Below are 19,036 nucleotides of genomic sequence, written 5' to 3'. Positions count from 1 at the left end.
CTTGCCCGAGATTCGGTCGTCGGTATCCAATACCTAGTTCAATCTCGTTACCGGCAAGTCTCTTTACTCGTTTCGTAATACATCATCTCGCAACTAACTTATTAGTTGTAATGCTTGCAAGGCTTATGTGATGTGCATTACCGAGAGGGCCCAGAGATACCTCTCCGACAATCGGAGTGACAAATCCTAATCTCGAAATACGCCAACCCAACATCTACCTTTGGAGACACCTGTAGAGCACCTTTATAATCACCCATTTACGTTGTGACGTTTGGTTGCACACAAAGTGTTCCTCCGGCAAACGGGAGTTGCATAATCTCATAGTCATAGGAACATGTATAAGTCATGAAGAAAGCAATAGCAACATACTAAACGATCGGGTGCTAAGCTAATGGAATGGGTCATGTCAATCAGTTCATTCACCTAATGATGTGACCTCGCTAATCAAATAACAACTCTTTGTTCATGGTTAGGAAACATAACCATCTTTGATTAACGAGCTAGTCAAGTAGAGGCATACTAGTGACACTCTATTTGTCTATGTATTCACACATGTATTATGTTTCCGGTTAATACAATTCTAGCATGAATAATAAATATTTATCATGATACAAGGAAATAAATAATAACTTTATTATTGCCTCTAGGGCATATTTCCTTCAGGTATATCACTGAACGAGCCGCCACATGGTCACGCTCCTCATCCAAAGCATCAAGTGCGTTTTGACGTGCTATCTCGTTATCAACTTCAACATAAGCCGCCACACGGGGAGTCATGACGGATATCACACCATATACCATGAAGAAAGGTGTATATCCTGTTGACCTATTCGGGGCGGTATTGATACTCCAGAGTACTGAAGGTAACTCCTCAACCCAACAACCCGGCGTTCGTTCCAAAGGAACCATAAGCCGGGGCTTAATGCCTCTCAAGATTTCTTGGTTAGCCCTCTCAGCTTGACAATTAGACTGTCGATGAGGTACTGAAGAAATATCAAGACGGATATGCTCTCGTTGAAAGAACTCCTTCATAGCACCCTTAGAAAAATTAGTACCATTATCAGTGATGATACTATGAGGGTAACCAAAACGGAAGATTAACTTTTTAACAAACTGAACTGCGGTCGCTGCATCACAGTTTGCTAACCGGCTCTGCTTCGACCCACTTAGTAAACTTGTCAACTGCCACCAAAAGGTGGGTCTTCTTATCTTTAGATCTCTTGAAGGGTCCAACCATATCAAGCCCCCAGACTGCAAATAGCCAAGTTATAGGAATCATCCGCAAATCTTGAGCCGGCACATGAGCTCGTCAAGAATTTTTTTGACATCCATCGCACTTACTGATGATATCTTCTGCACCAGCATGAGCCGTCAACCAATAAAACCAATGATGAAACGCCTTAGCCACCAAGGATTTATACCTGGGATGATGACTGCAATCACCTTCATGAATTTCTCGTATGATCTCACGACCCTCCTCAGGAGAAACACAACGTTGAAACACGCCTGCCACATTGCATCGGTGTAACTCGCAATTGACAATAGTCATAGACTTAGACTGGCAGGTTATTTGTCTTGCCAAGGTTTCATCCTCAGGTAACTTGCCTTGGGTCATATAAGCCATATAAGGCAAAGTCCAATCAGGAATAACATGAAGAGCCGCCACGAGCTGCGCCTCCGGGTCAGAAATGGCAAGGTCTTCTTCAGATGGCAACTTGACAGAAGGATTGTGGAGCACATTTAGGAACACATTAGGAGGCACCTGCTTACGTTGAGAACGAAGCCGGCTTAAGGCATCAGCCGCCTCATTCTTCCTTCGATCAAGGTGATCCACCTCATAACCTTTAAAATGATCAGCAATATTATCAACCGCCCGGCGATAAGCCGCCATGAGCGGGTCTTTATAGTCCCAAGTGCCTAAGACTTGCTGAGCCACCAGGTCTGAATCGCCAAAACACTTGATCCGGCATAAATTCATCTCTTTGGCCATACAAAGGCCATGGAGTAAAGCCTCGTATTCAGCTGCATTGTTAGTATAAGGAAACATTAACCTTAAAACATAGCAAAACTTGTCACCTCGTGGGGAAGTTAAAATAACCCCAGGCCCCAAGCCCTCCAACTGCTTAGACCCATCAAAGTGGATTGTCCAATAGGTGTTGTCAGACTTCTCCTCAGGCATCTGTAATTCTGTCCAGTCATTCATGAAATCCACTAAAGCCTGAGACTTAATGATTGTCCTTGGCACATATTTCAAATAATGAGGCCCAAGTTCAATTTCCCATTTAGCAACCCGGCCCGTAGCCTCTCTGTTCTAAATAATATCCCCTGAGGGAGTAAAACTGACCACAGTAATATGATGACCAAGAAAATATTGCTTCAATTTGCGACTTGCCATGAACACCCCATACACCAGTTTCTGCCAATGTGGGTATCGCTGTTTGGACTCAATCAACACCTCACTGACATAATAAGCCGACCGCTAAACAGGGTATTCCTTACTCGCCTCTTTCACTCCACAAAAATTGCCACACTGACAGCCTTACTGTTAGCCACCACATATAAGAGCAAAGGCTCCTCAACAGGACCAACCAGGACGAGCGGCTCAGCTAACTGTTTCTTGAGCGCCCCAAATGCCTCATTGGCAACATCGCTCCAAAAAAAATGATCTGTCTTCTTCATCATTTGATATAAAGGAATTGCCTTCTCTCCCAGGAGACTTATGAACTGGCTCAACGCCACAATACAACCCACCAGGCGCTGGACGCTATTGACACATGCTGGCTTAGCAAGTTAAGTGATGGCTTTAGTTTTCTTCCGGTTAGCTTCAATTCCCCTCTCGGAGACCAGAAAACCCAAAAGCTTGCCTGCAGGCACACAAAAAACACACTTGGACGGGTTAGGCATCATCTTATAGACCCAGAGATTGTCAAAGGTCTCACTTAGATCATCTAGGAGAGTCTCCTTCTTTCTGGATTTGACCACAATATCATCCACATAAGCATGCACATTACGCCCAATCTGAGTGTGAAAAAATATCTAAACACAGTGTTGATAAGTCGCCTGAGCACTCTTAAGCCCAAAATGCATAGAAACATAATAGAAGGCTCCAAAATGGGTGATAAAAGACGTATTCTCTTGGTCCTTAACTGCCATCTTGATTTGATGATAACCAGAATACGCATCCAGGAAACATAAACTCTCACAACCCACCGTAGCATCAATAATCTGGTCGATACGAGGGAGAGCAAATGGATCAGCTGGACAAGCTTTGTTAAGATCTGTGTAGTCAACACACATACACCAAGTGTTGTTCTTCTTAAGCACCAGCACCGGATTAGCCAACCACTCAGGGTGAAAAACCTCCACAATAAACCTAGCTGCTAAGAGCCAGCCACCTCTTCTCCAATGGCCTTACGTCGTTCTTCATTGAAACGATGAATAAATTGCTTGGCCGGCTTAAATTTAGGATCCAGATTAAGAGTGTGCTCAACGAATTCTCTTGGTACACCCGACATATCAGAAGGTTTCCATGCAAAGATGTTTGGATTCTCACGGATGAACTCGATGAGTGTGCTTTCCTATTTAGGATCCATATTGGCCCCCACCGTGAACTGCTGAGATGAGTCGCCAGGAACAAAGTCAACCTGCTTAGTATCATCAGCTTGAAATTTCAATAGAGGCTCCTGTGTACTAGGCTTCTTCAGAGGGGTCATATCAGCAACATTGTCCTTATAAAATTTGAGCTCTTCTGTAGCACATGCCGACTCAACATAAGCAGCATCACCTTCCTCACACTCCAAAGCGATTTTTCGATCACCATGGACCGTGATTGTGCCCTTATGCCTTGGCATCTTAAGCTATAGATAAACATAACAAGGCCGGGCCATGAACTTAGCATATGCCGGCCGCCCAAACAAGGCATGATATGGGCTCTTGATTTTAACCACCTCGAACCACAACGTCTCTGCTCGATAGTCATAGTCGTTACCAAAGGCGACTTCCAGGGAAATCTTCCCAACATGATACGCCAACTTGCCAGGCACTACGCCATGGAAACCGTAGAAGACTGCTTAAGATCCTTGTCATTTAAATTCATCCGGAAAAAGTGTCATAATATAAGATGTTGATGCTGCCGCCACTATCCATAAGAACCTTAGTGAATTTATAACCCCTGACCTGAGGGGCTACCACTAAAGCCAGATGACCCGGATTCTCAACTCATGGCGGGTGATCCTCACGACTCCATGTAATTGGGTACTCTGACCACCGCAAATACTGAGGTACGGCTAGCTCAATAGTGTTGACTGCATGCCTGTGCACCTTCTGATCTCGTTTGCAAAGACTCATGGTGAAAACATGGTGTTGGCCACCATTGAGCTGCTCTAGATTACTCTGATATCCTGACTAATTGCCTTGCTATTGGTTGCCCTGACTAGCTTGCTGGTTACAACCACCTTGGTGGCCTTGACCTTGAAAACCAGAGCTTCAGCCACCGCCCTGAAAGCCGGGCCCCTGTGAACCGGATCCTTACCCGCCGCGCGGTCCATTGTTATATTACCATGATCCTGATTATGATTTCTGTATTCTCGCATGATAAAACAATTCTTCCAGGCATGAGTTGCCGGCTGTTCAGGCAGACTATGTTTTGGGCAAGGTTCATTGAGCATTGCTTCCAGGTTAAAATTTATTCCTCCAAAAGCCGGCTTACCCTTACCGTTCCGACGCTGGCCTTTAAACCCTGCATTGGTGTTAGCCACGAAATCTGACCCGCCATCGGGGGGTTTACACTTACCACCACCGCCTTGGTTGTTGCCATTATGCCCTGTGGCATTCTGCTGTTGACCCTTACCATTGCCACTCTTCTTGCCTTTGTTTGATTTCTCCTCATCAGACCCAGGATCGTTTGTATTATCAGAGTCAGCATACTTGATAAGAGCCACCATGAGATCCCCCATGTCATTACAATGACATTTAAGCCGCCCAAGCTTCAGCTTGAGGGGTTCAAAGTGGCAATTCTTCTCCAAAACCACAGAACTGCTGAACCTGCTGCAATACTATCTGACGAGTGGATAATAGCTGAAACCCGACGGACCCAATGGTGGGCCGACTCATCCTCCCGTTGCAAACAGTTATCCAGATCAATAATCGTCAGAGGCTTCTTACACGTTACTTTAAAATTCTGAATGAACTGTGCCTTCATCTCAGCCCATGACCTGATGGAATTGGCAGGCAATCCTTTTAACTAGGTACGAGCCGGACCATCTAGCATCACAGTAAAATACTTGGCACACACAACATCATTAACATCGAGCATCTCCATAGACAATTCATAGCTTTCAATCCAAGCCTCCGGAGGGAGGTCAGCTGTGTAATTAGGCACTTTATGAGGGCCCTTAAAATCCTTAGGCAGACACTCGTTGCGCAAAGCCTACACCAAACACAGCACTCCAACTGTTCTAGAGATCGTCCCAGCTTCCATTGAAGAAAAAGGAGCCATCGGAGGCTGCTGATAAACCCCCTGCTGAGCCGCTGCTTCCGCTTCAGGACGAGCTCTGGCGCTATCCGAGATCGCCTAAGCATTAATCACCATATTATCATCCCGGGACGGGTTACCATTACGTGGCGGGTTATGATGCTGCTCATTGCTAGAAACCGCGGGTGATTCAATACGCCGGCTGTAACTTCGACTCGCGCGAGGTGTTGAATGATACGTCTCTGTCGTATCTACTTTTCCAAACACTTTTGCCCTTGTTTTGGACTCTAACTTGCAGGTTTTGAATGGAACTAACCCGGATTGACACTGTTTTCAACAGAATTGCCATGGTGTTATTTTTGTGCAGAAATAAAAGTTCTCAGAATGAACTGAAAATCAATAGAGATTATTTTTGGAATATATAAAAAATACTGGAAGAAGAATCCACATCAGGGGCCCACACCCTATCCACGAGGGTGGGGGCGCGCCCCCTGCCTCATGGGCCCCCTAACACTCCACCGACCTCAACTCCAAGTCCATATATTCGTGTTTGGGGAGAAAAAAAATCAAAGAGAAGGATTCATCGCGTTTTACGATACGGAGCCGCCGCCAAGCCCTAAACTCTCTCAGGATGGCTGATCTAGAGTCTGTTCGGGGCTCCGGAGAGGGAAATCCGTCGCCATCGTCCTCATCAACCTTCCTCCATCACCAATTTCATAATGCTCACCGCCGTGTGTGAGTAATTCCATCGTAGGCTTGCTGGACGGTGATGGGTTGGATGAGATTTATCATGTAATTGAGTTAGTTTTGTTAGGGTTTGATCCCTAGTATCCATTATGTTCTGAGATTGATGTTGCTATGACTTTGCTATGCTTAATGCTTGTCACTAGGGCCCGAGTGCCATGATTTCAGATCTGAACCTATTATGTTTTCATCAATATATGAGCGTTCTTGATACTATCTTGGAAGTCTATAGTCACCTATGATGTGTTATGATCCGTTAACCACGAAGTGACAATAATCGAGACCACTACCGGTGATGACCGCGGTTTGAGGAGTTCATGTATTCACTATGTGTTAATGCTTTGGTCCGGTACTCTATTAAAAGGAGGCCTTAATATCCCTTAGTTTCCAATAGGACCCCGCTGCCACGGGAGGGTAGGACAAAAGATGTCATGCAAGTTCTTTTCCATAAGCACGTATGACTATATTCGGAATACATGCCTCCATTACATTGATGAATTGGAGCTAGTTCTGTGTCACCCTATGTTATGACTGTTACATGATCGATCGCATCCGACATAATTCTCCATCACCGATCCATTACCTACGAGCTTTTCCATATATTGTTCTTCGCTTATTTACTTTTTCGCTGCTACTGTTACAATCACTACAAAACCCAAAAATATTACTTTTGCCACCGTTACTTTTTGCCACCGTTACCACTATAGTCATATTACTTTGCTACTAAATACCTTGCTGCGGATATTAAGTTTCTAGGTGTGGTTGAATTGACAATTCAGCTGCAAATACTTGAGAATATTCTTTGGCTCCCCTTGTGTCGAATCAGTAAATTTGGGTTGAATACTCTACCCTCGAAAACTGTTGCGATCCCCTATACTTATGGGTTATCAAGACCATTTTCTGGCACCGTTGCCGAGGAGCATAGCTCTATTCTTTGAGTCACTTGGGATTTATATCTGCTTATCACTATGAAGAACTTGAAAGATCAAAGAATCAAGATTTTTCCCTCAACTAAGAGGGGAGGTAAGGAACTGCCATTTAGCTCCGCACTTGATTCACCTTATGTTTTGAGTAAACTTGCGACACCTAAACCTGCTTCTGCTATTAATTCTGATATGTCGCATGTTATTGATGATGCCACTTCTGCTATGCATGATACTTATGATGAAACTACTTCTATGATTGATACTACTGTGCCACTTGGTGAATTTCTTGATGAACAACTTGCTAAGGCTAGAGAGAATGAAATTATTGAAACTGATAATATTGATGAAAGGGATGATGAAGATTCTCCCCTAGATATGAATTGCCTTATGTGCCCGAGGGTTATGTTATGGATGAAGAAACTGCTAGATACTTTCTTGCCTGCAATGATAGAAGTGATCTTAGGAAACTATTAGCTAACCTGAAAGAAAAATCTCTGAATGCTAAAATGAAATATGATCCTGCTTATGCTACTTCACCTATCTTTATTATTGACAAGGATTGTGATTTCTCAGGTGTTCCTGATATAATTACTTTGGTTGAATCTGATCCTTTCTATGGCTATGAATCTGAGACTGTTGTAGCACATCTTACTAAATTAAATGATATAGCTACCCTGTTCACTAATGCTGAGAAAACTCGCTACTATTATATCTTTAAATTATTTCCATTATTATTAAAGTGTGATGCTAAGATATGGTTTAATTCTCTTGATCCTGGTTGTGTGCGTAGTCCCCAGGATATGATTTACTACTTCTCTGCTAAATATTTCCCCGCTCATAAGAAACAAGCTGCTTTAAGGGAAATATATAATTTTGTGCAAATTGAAGAAGAGTCTCCCACAAGCTTGGGGGAGGCTTCTCCAATTACTTAATGCTTTGCCTGATCATCCTCTCAAGAAAAATGAAATACTTGATATCTTTTGTAATGGACTAACCGATGCTTCCAAAGATTACCTAGGTAGTTGTGCTGGTTATGTTTTCAGGGAAAGAACAGTTGATCAAGCTGAATTGCTATTGAATAATATGTTGACTAATGAAAATAATGGGACACTTCCTGAACCAACTCCTAAGCCAACTCCGAAGAAAAGGGGTATTCTATTTTTCAGTCCTGAAGATATGCAAGAGGCAAAGAAATCTATGAAAGAAAAAGGTATAAAAGCTGAAGATGTTAAGAATTTACCTCCTGTTGAAGAAATACATTGTCTTAATTCATCACCTATTGAATAAACACACGGTCTCGATAACTCGACATAGGTAGTAAAGGTAATCTCTCTCTATAGATATGATAAAGCTGAAATCCCTCCTGCTAAGTTTGCTAGCCAATGTTTGGATGAATTTGATAACTTGATGGTTAAGCAAGAAGATTTTAATGCTTATTTTGGTAGACAACTGAAACACAATGCTTATATGATTGAACACTTGAGTGATTATATGGCTAGTGTTAAAGGTGAACTTAAACTTATTAGTAAACATGCTTCTATGGTCACCACTCAAGTAGAACAAGTGCTTAAAGCTCAGAATGATTTTCTCAATGAATTAAATAGTAAGAAAAATGATAATGCTGTTAGAGTTATGACTAGAGGTGGTAAAATGACCCAGGAACCTTTGTATCCTGAGGGCCATCCTAAGAGAATTGAGAAAGATTCTCAAAGAATTAATATTGATGCACCTAGTCCTTCTAAAAGGAAGAAAAAGAAAAAAAGATAGGACTTTGCATGATTCTAGTGAACCTGTTGTAGACACACCTGAGAATCTTAATGATATTTCTATCTCTGATGCTGAAACACAATCTGGTAATGAACATGAACCTAGTGATAATGTTAATGATGGTGTTCATGTTGATGCTCAACCTAGCAATAATAATCATGTAGAAATTGAACCTGCTGTTGATCTTGATAACCCACAATCAAAGAATCAACGTTACGTTAAGAGAGACTTTATTGCTAGGAAGCATGGTAAAGAAAGAGAACCATGGGTTCAGAAACCCATGCCTTTTCCTCCTAAACCATCCAAGAAAAAGGATGGTGAGGATTTTGAGCGCTTTGCTGAAATGATTAGACCTATCTTTTTGCGTATGCATTTGACCGATATGCTTAAAATGAATCCTTATGCTAAATATATGAAAGATATAGTTACTAATAATAGAAAGATACCGGAAGCTGAAATTTCCACCATGCTTGCTAATTGTACTTTTAAGGGTGGAATACCAAAGAAACTTGGAGATCTAGGAGTACCAAGTATACCATGCTCCATTAAAAGAAACTATGTTAAAACTTCTTTATGTGATCTTGGAGCCGGTGTTAGTGTTATGCCTCTCTCTTTATATCGTAGACTTGATTTGAATAAGTTGATACCTACTGAAATATCTTTGCAAATGGCTGATAAATCAACTGCTATACCTATCAGTATTTGTGAGGATGTGCCAGTTGTGGTTGCAAACGCTACTATTTTAGCAGACTTTATTATTCTTGATATTCCCAAGGATGATAGTATGTCTATTATTCTTGGAAGACCCTTTTTGAATACTGTAGGGGCTGTTATTGATTGGACCAAAGGCAATGTCACTTTTCATGTTAATGGTAATGAGCATACGGTACACTTTCCGAGGAAACAACCTCAAGTCCACAGTATCAATTCTATTGGAAAAATTTCAACAATCACTATTGGAGGTTTTGAATTTCCTCTTCCTACTGTCAAGAAGAAATATGATATTCTTATTGTTGGGGACATGCATATCCCCGTTGAGGTAACCTAGTGTTATTCGAAAATTCTCCGATTTCATGTTATTCGAAATGAGTTTGTTAACAAGACCTGATCAACCTTGTTAGTGGATTCCTTTTGATGAGCATGAGATGGATGAATTTAGAAAACACAACTCTCTGTACCCTATTTTTACTTTCTGTTATTTAGATTAAATAAAGAAAAAAAAGTATTTTCTGTCTGTTTTCTGAATTATCCATGCAATAAAAAATACCCCGAAAATAAAAGTTCTCCAAATGCCCTGAAAATTAAATATGATTTTTTCTAGAATTTTTGAGAATATCTGGCACTGAGAACACACCAGGGGGAGCAAGCACCTCGCCACGAGGGTCCAGGGCGTGCCCCCTGCCTCGTGGGCCCATGGTGGCTCCCATCCACTTATTCCAGCCACCACACTCCTTCTTCCTCCCAAAAAAAAATTACCAACCAACTCAAGAATGAGTTCTAGCTCATCTTGCTGCCATTTTCAATCTCCTAGCTCAAAGCTCCATTTGCAAAACTGCTTTGGGGGATTGTTCTTTGATATGTGACTCCTCCAATGGTCCAATTAGTTTTTGTTCTAGTGCTTTATTCATTGCAAATTTTTGCTGCTTAGGTGACTCTGTTCTTGAGCTTGCATGACAAATTTATATGGTAAAAAGTAGTTTTAATGCATGATATGGCCTCTAGGCACTTGTAGGAGTAGTTGCTATCAATTTTGTTGAGTTTGGTTCACTTTTATTTAAAGTTACTAAAAATTTCAGAAATTTTTCAGAGGAAGAAATATGTTTAGGAAAATGTACCAAGGTGGTTCTTCAAGGAAGCAAGGACCCAGGCCCGCAATGCGTGAGCCGGACGATGAACCACCGAGGGACGCTCAAGTGCGACCTTGTGAATGGCCGTCAGAAGATTTCATGGTCCAAGCAGGAATCAAGGAGGAATTTGACGCATATGTGCGTAACGCCGATCTTGAGAGCTTCGTGGCAGATAAGTTCCGTCAGTACCACTACCTCACTGATTCCTTTGTGAGAAGGTTTGAATTTTCATCATCACGCAATCCTCAAACTGTCCTATTTGATCTTTATGATAAATCTTATACCATGGACTTAGAAGATTTTAACACTACTTGTAAACTCCCACAGTGGGGTAATGTTAGTGAACCTCGCAAATCTGAATATAGAGACTTTCTTGCTAGTATCACTATGAGGAATCTAGGGAAATCACGCAAGCTACCATAGGGAGCATTCACTTTCCTACTATACATTATTTTGCTCTCTTTATAGGTAGATGCATAAATGGTAAGGATGAGGCATGTCACATGTGTGTGCCAGATCTTAGTATTCTCAAGAGTGATGTATTAGGAGATAGACAATATAACTTGGGGGCCATTGTTGCACGCAGGTTGCATAATAACAAAATTAATGGAGATTTCTTTGGTGGAATTTATGCAACCCGTTTAGCTGATTTTCTTGAGATACCCATACGTGGAGATGATATTGATTTGCCTCCTGCTTATTTAGATTATAATGCCATGGTCCATCATCAGTTTGTTGAGAGGAACAATCAGTTCATCCAGTACCGACTAATCTTTGACAGACGACGCACCTATCACGTCGCTCTCCATGCTCCTGCCTTCTTTGACTTTCAGGCAAAAGGGAGCCATGTTATAACCAGGGAGGAGGCGACCGAGTATGAGAGGAGGATAGAGGCAGCTCACCTCCAAGCTGCAGCTCGTCAGGCAATAGCTGATGCATCTCAATACGACCCCAGCTTCAACTTCAGATACCCACCAGGCCATCCATGGGCATAGACCAACTTAGGCCAAAAGCCTAAGCTTGGGGGAGTACGTATCTCTCACCGACATTATATTCAGGTTCACACACTCATGCTAGTTGTCGGTGCTCATGCTTTTTCATTGTAATATCCATGCTAGTTTATTTTCCTTTTTATGCTTTCTTCTTGTGTGTTTGATAAACCTAAGAAAAACAAAAAAAAAATTAGTTGTAGCTTTTAGCTAGTTTACTTTCCATGTCTGTAGTAATAATTAAAAGAAAACCCAAAAAGATTTCTCTTTCTTCTTTTTCTTGTTGGGAGCTTTCCCGTGTAAATAGTTTTATTTCTTTTCTTGTTCTTTGGGGGTCGAGAGGAGAAGACCATTGTCGGTGTCAAAACCGGCGGATCTCGGGTAGGGGGTCCCGAACTGTGCGTCTAGGCCGGATGGTAACAGGGGGAAGGGGACACAATGTTTAACCCAGGTTTGGGCCCTCTTGATGGAGGTAAAACCCTACGTCCTGCTTGATTAATATTGATGATATGGGTAGTACAAGAGTAGATCTACCACGAGATCAGAGAGGCTAAACCCTAGAAGCTAGCCTATGGTATGATTGTATGTTATGGTTCTTGTCCTACGGACTAAAACCCTTCGGTTTATATAGACACCGGAGAGGGTTAGGGTTACACAAGGTTGGTTACAAAGGAGGAGATATCCATATCCGTACTGCCTAGCTTGCCTTCCACGCCAAGTAGAGTCCCATCCGGACACGAGATGAAGTCTTCAATCTTGTATCTTCATAGTCTAACAGTCCGGCCAATGGAGATAGTCCGGCTGTCCGGAGACCCCCTAATCTAGGACTCCCTCAGTAGCCCCTGAACCAGGCTTCAATGACGATGAGTCCGGCGCGCAGTATTGTCTTCAGCATTGCAAGGCGGGTTCCTTCTCCTAATACACCGCAGAAGAATTTGAATACGAGGATAGTGTTCGACCCTGCAAAATAAGTTCCACATTCCACCGTAGAGAGAATAATATTTTCGCAGATCTAATTTGCTGGTTTGTTTTGGCAGGATGACGTTATGTCATGGCCCGGTGATTATTCGAACCGTTTCTTTTAACCAGCCCTGTGCATAACGCGAGGCAGTTTTTCGACACGTCTCGTCAAAGCAGAGATCATGTCCCCTTATTACGGGATTCTCATCAATACGGGCGTGGGTAACCTAACCGCGCCATCAATTGCGGCGCTTGGGGGATAAGCGAGTTTTACCAGGCAAGTGGGGACGCTTAGTTTCGTCCGCCCATATAAAGGGACAAGGATTCACCTTTCTATCCACGCCTTCTTCCTCCCCTACCCATCCGTTTTCGCACACTCGAGCTCTAGCACCCAAGTCCGCACTTCCCACCTCGACCTTCTCCAATCATGTCCGGAGCAGGAGGCAAGTGGATGGTCTCCTCCATCACGGAGGGAGACATCAAGAAACTGAGGAGAGCCGGATACCTGCCCGACGACATCGCGCACCGGCTCCCAGATGATGGGCAGCTCATCCCCATCCCCAGGCCCCATGAGAGGGTAGTATTCCTCACCCATTTCCTCCGCGGACTGGGGTTCCCTCTCCATCCCTTCCTCCAGGGGCTCATGTTTTATTACGGCCTGGATTTCCATGATCTGGCCCCGAACTTCATCCTCAACATCTTGGCGTTTATCGTCGTGTGCGAGGCCTTCCTCCGCATCAAGGCCCACTTCGGATTATGGCTGAAGACCTTCAATGTCAAGCCGAAGGTGGTGGGCGGCCACCAGGCGGAGTGCGGAGGCGCCATGGTGGGCAAGATGCCCAACATAACATGGCTCGAGGGCTCCTTTGTGGAAACCATAAAGGGGTGGCAATCGGGGTGGTTCTATATCACCGAGCCACGCGACCCCGCATGGGCAGCGGCCCCCGAGTTCCGATCTGGCATCCCCATGCGGCTCACCTCCTGGAAAGAGAAGGGTCTGTCCTGGGGTAGTTCGAAAGAGCTGACCGGACTCCAAACATGTATTCAAAACATGGTGGACAAGAAGCTCAAGCTTGTCAACATAGTCCAAGTTATGCTCATCCGCCGGATACTCCCGTGCCAACAACGGGAGTTCAACTTGTGGGAGTTCAATCCGGCGCAGCACCGAACTCTGAACAGGCTCTTCGACACGACTCATGAAGACACCTGGAGGGTGCTGTTCAAAAGTGCCGAGGTCCCTCCCCCTATTACTGAGGATCGCGGATTCAGCGCGAAGTGCCAAGCCAGTGCGGTAAGCTGCTTTACCTTTCACATGATACTTATTTTTTATATAGATTGACTCTATGCGGGATCTAAACTCCCATACCTTTGACATGACTGGCAGAAGATGGCCGGACAGATCGACTGTCCGGATCCTTTGCCCGAAGGCCCCACAGACGCTCTTCTGGTGAAGATGCTGACTCCAGCCCCTTATAAGGTGCCGGAGAAGACCAAGAAGGCCAAGGTGACCCGAAAGAGTTCCCGACGCCAGGTGTCGTCGGACTCACCGTCCGATGACTCTGTGGTGCACTCTTCCCCCGAAGACGAGGAAGAAGAAGAAGAAGATGCTCCCCCACCGACTGGGGGAGACAAGAAAAGGAAGGCCGCCCCAACTGGGGAGGCTAAAGGGTCCAAGAAGGGGAGGATTCTCCTTCCGGACAGTTCCACCGCCGCCGACGAGGGCGAAGGTGAGTGGTTGCCCCGGGCCAAGCCCCTGGGGAGATCGTAAGTATTCGGATACCAGAGTAACTCATAGCATTCCTTTGTCGCACTGCTTTCCCTAACGCCGAACATGATTATGCAGGCCGCCGCGAACCAGGATCGATGTATCATCGGACGGCTCCCTGGGCTTTTCGGACATGGATAGCGATCCAGTCCCGACCGCCACCTCCCCTCATCCTGCTGACGACGCCGAGGTGCTGTCTCAAGAGGCACCGGGTCGAGGGGAAACAGTCCTGGAGGCGCCTCAAGGCGACCTTCCGGACACCGGGAGCCGCGGGGACGGGGCCCCCAAGAGCTCCGAGTTCGGCCCTCAGCCGAACACTGCGCCGGACCCTCCAGCGGTTCCGGGCTCAGGCAGGCGGCCTCCTTCTAAGAGGGGCAAGACGCCTGTGCCGGTGACTTCTGTCCATCCAGAGGCGCCGGACAATCTGCTGGAAGCGCTTCGCAGCGCTTCCATCGACGAGGAGCACCACACTATCATGAGTGCGGTGATCCAGGAGGTTCAGTCCGCCAAGAGCGGATTGACTGAAGCCTGTGCCAGCCTTCTAACAGGCTTTGAGGTAAGTGTTTTAAAATGTAGTAGAAATATTACCGCATAGACAGTAGCCCCTGCTGCTTTGTTCGGTGTTCACAAAGAAAAGCCGAACAGAGGATCAAATAATATCGCAGGAGTCTAATATAAGTATGTCAATATGCATATGCAGGCTTCGCTGCTGGCGTCCGCCGCACTAACTGTGGAGGTCGCCGTACTGAAGCAGGACCTCGAGGGGTCCAAGAAAGAGCTCGGCCTTGCCAAGAGGCAGCTCGAGGAGAACAAGGGTAAGTAATACCCCGTCTATAGATATGTATATATAAAAAGGACGCGATTGCAAAATGACAGGATCATTGTATGTTTGCCAGGGGCCACGACCAAGGTGGCGACCCTGAAGCAAGCGCTGACCAAGGCCAAAGATACAACGGCCAAGGAGCGCACCGAGCGAGAGAAGCATGAGGCTCGGGTGGGCGAGGTGCAGCAAGAGCTCCAGGCTCTTGTGGCGAAGCACGAGGCGTTGGAGCTTGACTCCAAGACGCGAGAGTCTGAGCTTGCCGCGGCCCTCGAGAGTGTAAAAGTGCCAAGGCCAAAGCCCAAAAGGCCCTCCAAGAGATCGACGCGATGAAGAAGATAGCGGCGGGTAAGGCTTTCTATATGCAAAGCAAGCATGTAAAAGTAAATTACTGATTACTTACCCGGATCCGGAGCTCTTCAGGAGCATTTGCAGATTTGCCCCGCAGTGTGTACGATGCCGCACAATTTTACCAGGCTGAGGACGGAAGCTCGATGGAGAAGCTGTTCTGGTCTCAGTATGCTGAGGCCGAACATCCGGTGCCAATGAGCAACCAGCTGAAGCAGATGGTCGAGCTACATAAGGCGGCCGATCAGGCCATGAAGAGCTTTATAGTCCGGTTGTGGCCTGGCGACGCCCTTCCGAACAGCTTCTTCGGCCTGGTGAGGTGGCTCGTGGATGCCTGCCCGCGGCTGGAGGTCGTCAAGCGATCTGTCTGCATTGACGGTGCATGCCGGGGTTTCGCCCGTGTGAAATTGCAGTGGGTCAAGCTAGACGCCGTGAAGCTGATCAAGGAGGGGCCGCCAGAGGGCAAGGAGCACCTCCACCCCGAGATGTACTACGAGGGTGTTCTGCCGGGCGCCCATCTCATCGCGGACGAGTGTTAAAAAGATGTAATATTTGAATGAGACTTGCTCGTGTGATCCTGTATGATGAAAACTTGTTTCATATGCGCTATGCAACACTTGTGTGAATTTAAAATATTACCTTCTGTTTGGCCATTTATCCAATCTGAGAGATGGCTAGTCCTCGGCTTCTACCCCCATGCCACGAGTGCTGGGGTGTTCGGGATAAACCTGAGCACTCTTGTTCCCGTATTTGGGTCCTTCGAGGGAGGTGCTCAGCACAACGAACAAGGCAACCGAACTAATAATGTTTTATCACTCTCACTTAGCCATAGAATTCTATAATTTTAAATTTCGGCGAAGCCCCGGGTATTCGGAAGGCCGAATTCGGGGCGCGATACACGCCTATAAGCCGGACAGGGCCGGCCCCTCGCCCTAAGCGGCATAAGTCTTTAGGGACTCGAAAAACCTCGCCGAACAGCGACCAGTCTCTCGCCCTATCATGACAGTCAGTTTTTGCTTTCTCTACTGAGGTGCTGAACCCAGCAGAACTGGGGCACAATCACAGTAGTTCTCCTAGCGCTAGCTTAGCCGATAGAGCGGAACGGAAGGTATCAAAACATAGGAGCCGGGCAAACCCAACATTTGACCAAAGACATGATTCGGAGCTGATGCATATAATGCTATAAGTTCGGGGTGCCACACTTGTGAAAGTGTTCGGACTTTTCACACCGCATTGTGGGGTACGTAAGCCCCTGGTGTATTGGCCGTACCATAGTGTACGGTTGCAAGGCGTCATTAATGAACACACACACACACACACACACATATATATATATAACAAGAATACAATAATAGTCGTAATGTCATGCATTGTTTATTAAAAAATTGCATTTAAAGCAGAGTGATACAAATAGTGTGATAAGAAAAGAGTAGGACTATGCCCCTTCCAAGGGCGAGCTGAGGAATGATATTAAATTGATTTTTTTGCTCGTTACTGTAATCAACCTGGGAGTTCCGTGGTATAACGTAGCTGTCTGCCTCCTTGGTTGCTGCATCATGTGTTCGGCAATAGTGCTGCCGGACAGTGTTTTCAGAGATTAAGGTCCTGAAAGAAAAAAAAGAAAAAAAACCAAATGGGAAGCCCCTAGTGCGGTTTAGGCCGCGTTTTGGGGCGTGCCGTAGTTGTGCCCCCTCCCCACCTGTGCCCATGGTATTTTTAATGCGTAGTGGCCGCCGTATTGCTATGCGAGCTCAGATCGCGCTAGGCGGTCTATTTGCCGATTGCCCCGAGCGCGCTTGAAGGTGTCCGGGCTTTGAAGCGCCGAACTGGTTGATTGCCTTGAGAGGCTGCTTTGCGCTTCTGCTGCGAGGGCTGCGGTGTCCTCCTCTGTTCGGAGAGAGTGCTCTGTGTTTCCATTGACTGTAATAACTCCGCGAGGTCCTGGCATCTTGAGCTTGAGGTATGCATAATGCGGTACCTTATTGAATCTAGCAAATGCGGTTCGCCCGAGCAGCGCGTGATAACCACTGCGGAACGGGGCTATATCGAAGATTAACTCTTCGCTTCGGAAGTTATCCAGGGATCCGAAGACCACTTCCAGTGTAATTGAGCCTGCGCAATGGGCCTCTATGCCTGGAATGACGCCCTTAAAGGTCGTTTTTTTGGGTTTGATCCTTGAGGGGTCTATACCCATTTTGCGCACTGTGTCCTAATAAAGCAGGTTCAGGCTGCTGCCGCCGTCTCGCAGAGTGGTGCGCCCTCGTGATCCGTAGATCGATCTTGAATGCTTTGCCTTGTCCTCCAATATGTCTCGCAGGTCTGGCGTATCTCCCCATGCCTTTTTATTTGAATGGCGTTGGGGTGGAGGCCGAGCTTTTGGCTGAAATGTCTCTCTATCGCGGCCACGAGGTGGCCGATCAGCCATATCATACGCTTCTTCCTCCAATCGGGGTAGTAACCTGCGCCTTGGGTAACTCTTGGAGGGGCGCTCGAGTTTATATTCCTCGGCCGCGAGGACTTCAGTCCATTTGTCAGCTAGCAGATCTTGATCAGCTTGAAGCTGCTGCTTTTTCTTCAGGCTATTTGCCATGGCCATAAGCCGGCGCTTGAAGCGCTCTTGTTCGACGGGATCCTCTGGTACGGCGAATTCGTCGTCGCCGAGGCTTGCCTCGTCTTCGGAGGGGGGCATGTGATTGTCATCCTCCTCCTCTCCGTCTGCCGCTCTTTCAGGAGAGCTGGCTCTTCCATCCTCCTGCTCTAAATCTTGCTGGAGGGGTTTGTTGTTTTCTTTGGCACTATCCGAAGTGTGATTATCTCCTGTGCCGGTATCACCACTTTTGCTTTGGCGGGACTTAGAGCAGCGCCGCTGACGTCGGCGTTTGGGTTGCTTCTTGGAGGGGTCATCCTCCGCTATCCCGTCGCCATTGCCTTCTTTGGGTGTATCCACCATGTATATGTTATATGACGAGGTGGCTTTCCAGTGCCCTATAGGTGCTGGTTCATGTTCGTCTCCTACATCGTCGTCCATACCGTCGATGTCTTCGGAGTCGAAGTCGAGCATGTCGGTTAAATCATCAACAGTGGCTACAAAGTGGGTGGTGGATGGGCGTCGAATTTCTTTGTCGTCCGCATCCCAATCCTGTTGGCCATAATCCGGCCAGGGCTCTCCTAACAAAGAGAGAGACTTTAGTGAATTCAGGATGTCGCCGAAGGGAGAGTGCTGAAAGATATCCACGGCGGTGAATTCCATGATCGGCGCCCAATCGGATTCGATTGGTAGGGGCGCGGATGCTTCGGAGTCCGGAAAAGAGTCCGGCACCTTGGAGTCATGGGCTACGTAGAGGGTTAGGCTGGTGTTCGGCTCGATCGCCGTTGAGACTGCAGCCCCTGAGGCGGT

General features: G+C 46.0%; 1 protein-coding gene across 1 annotated transcript; it reads right to left on the bottom strand.

The window, feature by feature from the left end:
• Positions 1-929: 929 nt before the first annotated feature.
• LOC147973075 (uncharacterized) lies at positions 930-1,891 on the bottom strand. The gene is made up of 3 exons (XM_087524571.1): positions 1,606-1,891; positions 1,422-1,506; positions 930-1,026 (listed from the first exon to the last, which is right to left on the bottom strand). Exons 1-3 carry the CDS (start codon positions 1,889-1,891, stop codon positions 930-932), a joined length of 468 nt encoding a protein of 155 aa, XP_087380697.1.
• Positions 1,892-19,036: the final 17,145 nt, after the last annotated feature.

Source organism: Triticum urartu, chromosome 5A (genome assembly GCF_056163025.1).
Source record: "Triticum urartu cultivar PI428250 chromosome 5A, HENAU_Tu73, whole genome shotgun sequence".
Lineage (NCBI taxonomy): Eukaryota > Viridiplantae > Streptophyta > Magnoliopsida > Poales > Poaceae > Triticum > Triticum urartu.
The sequence above is the reverse complement of the archived record's forward strand: the minus strand, read 5'-3'. Positions and strand labels throughout refer to the sequence as shown.

What these genes read in the sequence shown, in the direction of transcription:
- LOC147973075 (XM_087524571.1), bottom strand. Translation starts at nt 1,891, where the DNA reads ATGGCGGCTTATCGCCGGGCGGTTGATAATATTGCTGATCATTTTAAA. An exon ending in TATGGCTTATATGACCCAAG is followed by an intron (nt 1,507 to 1,605) that starts GCAAGTTACCTG and finishes GCAATGTGGCAG; the next exon opens with GCGTGTTTCAACGTTGTGTT. An exon ending in GATTGCAGTCATCATCCCAG is followed by an intron (nt 1,027 to 1,421) that starts GTATAAATCCTT and finishes GGTGCTATGAAG; the next exon opens with GAGTTCTTTCAACGAGAGCA.